This window comes from Trichosurus vulpecula, chromosome 9 (genome assembly GCF_011100635.1).
Source record: "Trichosurus vulpecula isolate mTriVul1 chromosome 9, mTriVul1.pri, whole genome shotgun sequence".
Taxonomy (NCBI): domain Eukaryota; kingdom Metazoa; phylum Chordata; class Mammalia; order Diprotodontia; family Phalangeridae; genus Trichosurus; species Trichosurus vulpecula.
In genome coordinates, this window is record NC_050581.1 from 76,549,663 (window position 1) to 76,555,711 (window position 6,049).

The 6,049-nt window shown below is 51.7% G+C and overlaps 1 protein-coding gene across 1 annotated transcript; it reads right to left on the reverse strand.

Moving 5' to 3' along the window:
* Positions 1-944: 944 nt before the first annotated feature.
* On the reverse strand, positions 945-5,671 carry NOXO1 (NADPH oxidase organizer 1). Its single transcript, XM_036739575.1, has 8 exons — positions 5,606-5,671; positions 4,786-4,866; positions 4,498-4,573; positions 4,110-4,287; positions 2,809-3,005; positions 2,159-2,272; positions 1,647-1,764; positions 945-1,525 (listed from the first exon to the last, which is right to left on the reverse strand). The coding sequence occupies exons 1-8, from the start codon at positions 5,669-5,671 to the stop codon at positions 1,045-1,047; spliced, it is 1,311 nt and encodes a 436-aa protein (XP_036595470.1). The 3' UTR covers positions 945-1,044.
* Positions 5,672-6,049: the final 378 nt, after the last annotated feature.

Genomic DNA, 6,049 nt, shown 5'->3' on the forward strand with positions numbered 1-6,049 from the left:
TACCTTATGCCACTGAAACATGGGCCAGACTCAGGGACAGAGCTCCCTGAGCTCAGTGGTGTGGTGTGTTAGGGGTGCATGTCTGCCTGTTTATTTTCTTCGTTTCCTGAGTTCCACTCTGAACCCAAGCCATGCTTTGGGGGCACATAAAAGAGCAGGCCTGGGCCCTGCCCCAAGAGAGTTCACAGCTGGAGAGAAGGAAGGGTGTGACAGTGGATAGGTCATTGTATTTGGAGTCAAGAGTATTTCCTATGTAACCTTAAATGAGCTAACCTCTCTGTGCCTTTTTTTTTTTTGTAACAATTGAGGAAATTGGACTAGATGAGTTCTGCTCTAAATCTGTGATCCAGGCCTTCCCTCAGGGAGCCCATACTCTGGGTGTTATACAGGAGATAAAGTTGGACTGGGAAACCTGCCTGAGTGTTCCAGGAGCTCTGTGGATAAAATGCTTCCCTAGTGTTTCAGATTCCCCATCAGTTAAACAGATCCTTTAGGGCCCTTCCCAGCTCCGAACCCTATGGCCCTGTGTCACTAGCTTGTTCTGAGGGAAGATGAGACATCCTCTCGGTCATAGACTTACAGAAGTCTCCCAATATTCACGGGGAATCTTGTGACCCAAGGTGACCCCAGGAGGAAATAGCACCCTTGATCAAGCACCCAGCTAGGAGATGACAGGAATGGACACCTTCCACCCCATTCAGGGCTGCCGTTCTGTACCACCAAAGCAGCAGGGAGGACGAGCTGTCTGTGCCTATGGGGGCACAGATCATAGATTATTGGTCTGATACTGTCCTCTCAAATAGCTCAGACCCAGGGATACAAGTGACTTGTCTCAGTCACAAGGGTAGAATTTGAACTCTGGTCTTAGGAGTTGGGCAAGGGAGAAAGCAGACTCTGTTGGCCCACTCTTGGAGAGGATCCTTTATTCACACATGTACAAAAAACTTTTTTTTTTTTTAAATGAAACCATTTAGGACTGGGTCCCACGGGGACAAGGCCTCCTACTATAAAGCCAGACATCAGGGCACTGGAGAGGGCAGGACTTCAGAGCCTGGTATCAGAAGGATTTATCTGGGAGTCTAGGCCAGGCTGATTGGGTGGACAAGGAGAAGCTGGTCTGGCTGAGGGCAGGGAGGGTTCAGGAATCTCTAGCGCAGAAGAATCCTGAGTGGGCCCAGGAGACCTCGGTGCCTCAGGACGATAAAGGGCCTTGCGGGTCACCGAGCAGCAGCTCCGAAGGATGTCCCCTCGGCTGGGCCTGGGAGGTATGACAGGTCTGCGGCTGGGGCCTGCCATGGCGCCGCCTTCCTCCCCATTGTTGCCTGGGTTTGAATTTAGGTTGGTGGTCCATGTGGGCTGGGGATGAGTGGGCAGGCGCCCCTCCTCGGGCTGGGCTTCAACTCTGTTGCAGGGTTCTGGGCCCACGCTGGCTCGGGTGGCGTTCAGGAGCATGCTCAGCCCACTAGCGTTCACGGGGTCCGGGCAGAGGAGCACAGCTGGTAACAGCCCTGAGCGGCCGAGGTACCTGCGGGAGTAGGGGGCTCGTTTTAACACACGTGCACACCCACAAGCTTGGGGAGGGCGGAGCGGCACACCCTTCTCTCCTTCCCACCGCCTGTATGGGTCCAGCCTGCACCCCTACATACCTGCACTGCCACCAGCCACACTCAGACTCCTTTAGCACGGTGACGTGGGCCCCCACAGGCACAGACAGCTCGTCCTCCCGGCTGCTTTGGTAAGCTTCAGTAGCACAGAAAGGCAGCCCTGAATGGGGTGGAAAGTGGCCATTCCTATCATCTCCCATCTGGGTGCTTGATCAAGGGTGCTATTTCCTCCTGGGGTCACCTTGGGTCACAGGATTCCCCGTGAATATTGGGAGACTTCTGTAAGTCTATGACCGAGAGGATGTCTCATCTTCCCTCAGAACAAGCTAGTAACACAAGGGTCATAGGGTTCAGAGCTGTGAAGAGCCCTAAAGGATCTGTTTAACCGATGGGGAATCTGAATCATCTAAGGAAACAGCTAGTAAATAACAGCACAGATTCCAGCACAAGGTGGGACACTTGTAGCCCCACAACCTCTCCCCTCTCCTTTCCTTCCCCCTCCCTTTGTTGAATCACAGAAATGGTCGGTCCAGACTAAGATAGGGGGAACTTACCACTGTAGGGCATCTGGGGCATCTCCTTGCATCCCTGTCTCGGAGATAACTCCTCAAGGTAGGGTGCAGGAAACCAAGCTATCTGCTTGTCCTCATTCTCCACTAGCCACCAGCCTGGGGAGGGAGAAAGGGAAATTGTATAGGGATGTAGACAACCTGACCCCTAAAACTCAGTAAGAGGGAATAGGTTTTACTTACATGGGGCAGGAAGGAAATGTGGAGGTACCAAAAATACTGGTACTGACATGTAGGCATGGGTGCACCTGGACATACCCACCCTATCAAATACGAATTCCCAACATTTGGAGTATCTTGCTCCACTGTTAAGAATTAAAGAACCTGTCCTTCCCCCCGGGTCCCCATCTAAGGGTTCCCATTCCTTCCCCAAGGCTCAGACTCCGGAGTCCCCCTGGGATAAAAATATTTCTCCTGAATGTCCCCTTCAAGCTAATACTTCCATTTCCCCAGGATTCCTGTCCTCTTTCCCAACCAAAACAGGGCCACTGAGGGATAGGATTTTTAGGCGAAGACCCCCATCTCTTTAGGATCTCCACCAACCTAAATGCCCCCCTCCCCCAGGAGCTAGGGCTGAGGCCCCCGTCCTTACATCCATGTTCTTCCCCCCACCCCAGTACCCCAAGCCTTCCCACCTGTGGGTTCTTTAAGCAACACATCCAGCTCTTCTCTGGCTCTAGCCTTAAAGGGCCTGCCCCTGGTGTCCTGAGTACTGAAGCTATCAAGGCACCGGAAAGTCTGAGCCTCCAGAGTATGGATGTCTGACTCTAGGGCCACGGGCTTCTTTGGACTCCGTTCTGGCCTCTCCCAAGGGGAGGCCACGATCACCAGGCTTTAAGGAAAGAACCAGGATAACCAAGGTAAGACACAGATGAGATGGGTTAGCTTTAAGCCTCTGGAATTTCGATCCAAGATTTTCTGCCTACCCCCAGGTTATCTGCAGGGGCAAGTTCCTCCCCATCTCAGCTCCTGCCACTGCTCTCCTTATCCTGGTATTTGGGCTTCCCATCTAGCCTCATCTCTTTACCATTCCTAGCCATCCTCAAGGATGTCAGATTCATTTCCACATCCAGACCTTTGCTCAGGCTGTGGCTCTTATCTGTTATGCCTTCCTACTACACCTCCCATTTCCTTTAGCCTGGCCCCACCCATTCTTCGGAAAGGAGCCCAAGTCCACCTCCCAGTCATTCCTGACTTCCTCCCGACTACCATTCTTCAGACTGGTAATATAATTAACATCTGCAAATACTAGAAGAGTTGTTCAGTGGAATAGGGTAGGGGCCGAGTCAGGGACTTGTGATTTCATTGACAAAAAGGGAAACTCCTGATACTAATAGAGGTCAGCAACTTACAGTGTCAGAGATCCTTACCCAGTATGTGTCAGGGGCAGGACTCAAACCCAGGCCTTCCAGGTTTCAAAGCTAACTCTCTCTCTATTATACCATACTGTCCCATGCTAGACTGTTCTGCTTGGCCTCATATGGCAGAATTTGGTTGGATCAATGCATGAGGGTGGAAGCATCCTTACTAGGAGGTCAATTCCCACCAACTATAAGGAAGAACTTAACAGGATTGCTTAGACATGGAACAGGAGGTAGTGAGTGTCCTGTCACTGGGAGCCCTGTTTAGCCCAGGATATACAATTATGGGAGAATGTAGAGGGAATTGCTACACTGAGACTCTTAGAACTGGAAAAGAATTCTGAGGCCTTTCTCTTAAATCCCACCTCTTCCAGGAAACCTTTCCTGATGCAGCCCATGCAGATCTTTCTTTCCCTTCTCTCAGCTTCCCCAGCCAATGCCCTTTTCTGTGCCCTCCCTATAAGTCTGCTTCTCCCAGTCAGATTGTGAGCCCCCCCACCCCTAAACCTTCACAAGGTGGGCAATGAAAGCTCAATCTGATTAGGAAGACTGAACATATGGGGACTCACAAATACCTGTTCTGCGGCAGGACAGGCTCCAGATCACCAGACCGGGGCTGGAAAAAGCCAGTGACCACCTCGCTTCGAGATATCATCTCTGTAGCCCCCAGAAGTTTCTGCGAATAGGCTTCCAGCAGCCGTAACCTGGCCAGTCCTCTTCGTGTCCTTCCACTGGGGAGAAGTACTGAGGCATCTATAGGAAGAGCAGGGATCCCTGTGAAGCCCCAGGCCCCCGACTCCCTGAGCCCCAGACTCCCATCTTCATTCCTATTCTCCCTTACCCCTGGGATCCTACACCCTGAGGTCTCAGGACCCTTTCTTGGTCTGGTCCAGTGCCTAGCAGTCTGCTCAGCCCCAGAGATGCCCCACTCACCTACCCCATTCTTATCACCAGTCCCCTAACCTTGAAACTTGGGGAGGACACAGTCTGAACTCTTCAGCAAGCCTGCTTCCAAGGGAAAGGTGTTCTTCAGCCTTTTCTGGGAAGATAGATTCAGGGTCATGGTGTGGCTTTAAATGAGGGAGTTAGGTGATGAAGAGGTAACATATGGGCTGGGAGGGAGCCCCTAGGTTCAAGGGAGTCACTAGGTAGCTCCCAGAATGCAGCCTAAGTATACATCCCAGGATCAGGGAGGGTGAGGGGGTTGATTCTTGAGGGTCCCATGGGGCTGTGGCTGGGATGGTGTCTCACATGGAATTGGCGGAACTCCTGGAAGGTCCTATAGATGAGGCCATCACTGCCATCAGACCAAAGCACCGAGAGGATGAACATCTAAGGAACAGAAGCGTGAGGAAAAGGGATTCAGTAGATTCCGGCATCCCCCTGGCCCCATCCTCCTTTATCTAGCTCAAAAAACATCCCTCCTGCCCTATAACAGGGCTGAGTACAGAGGGCTGACCCCCACCTAATTACACACACACACACACACACACACACACACACACAAACACGCAGTCTCATTTTCTACCACATACCCAAACATCCCATCCCTAGTCCAAACCTAGAAAGGAGAGAGAAGCCACGATAGAGTAAAGGAGGAGACAAAAGACTTGAGGATGGGGAAGAAAAAGAGATATGGATCACGGAGGAGTCAAAGGAATTGTGGGAGACAGGGTGCTGAAGATGATGAGAAAGGAGGAGCAGTTCAATGGGTGAAACAGAGATGGGAGCAGCAAAAAGAGACAGAAGGCAGAGAGAGTGAAGGGGGAGAGAATGGGGAGATAAGGAGAAGAGTCAGGTTTGGGGAGAAAGTGGAAGGGAGAGTCAAAAGAATGAGAAAGAAGATGAATATGAGAAGGAATCAGAAGTGGGAGTCAGAGAAGGGAGACAGGAATGAAGGGAGACCAGGATACCGAAAAGAAGAAAAATGGGGAACTCTGTTTGGGGGAGATGGAAGGAGAGATGGGGGAGGTAGAGGAAAAGAAACAGAGGAACTGGAGAATGAACAGATTTAAGGGAAACAAAAACTGGTATGACAGGGATAGGTATGAGGAAACTAGCTGAGCAGTACCTGAGGTTGCCTGCCCAGCACAAATCCCACCCCTCGAACCGACTCGGGCTGCCGGGTACCAGTCATCCTGTTCTGTGTGATTCCCTATGCCCTCATCACCTTCTTAAATGGATGGAGAGGGTGGGGCCAGATTCAGGAGTACCACCTCCTGGCAGCCTGCCAGGCAGCTTCCAACTTGATTGTCTCCTCCCTGCTAGCAGGAAGATCTGCCAGGGGCTGGAGGCATAAATTCCCCAGAAGGAGTCTCCAGGATACCTTCCTCCTGACCTCTCCTGTAAGTCATCAGAGCCTCCAAGGCAGGGGACTGCTCTAGGTGTGGTTTGGTAGGAGACAAATCCTCTGTCTCAGTTTTCAGAGACCTGGGCCAAGGACAGCTTTGGTAGAGTAGAAAGAATAAGGGAACATGGGGCAGCTTAGATGGTGCAGTGAGTAGAGCACCGGCCC

Bases quoted from the DNA above. Each gene is read 5' to 3' on its own strand.
- NOXO1 (XM_036739575.1), bottom strand. From the start codon at position 5,671: ATGACTGGTACCCGGCAGCCCGAGTCGGTTCGAGGGGTGGGATTTGTG. The intron at 4,867-5,605 runs GTACTGCTCAGC...TCTGTTCCTTAG, and splicing joins TGCTGGGCAGGCAACCTCAG to ATGTTCATCCTCTCGGTGCT. The intron at 4,574-4,785 runs GTGAGACACCAT...CTATCTTCCCAG, and splicing joins AGGAGTTCCGCCAATTCCAT to AAAAGGCTGAAGAACACCTT.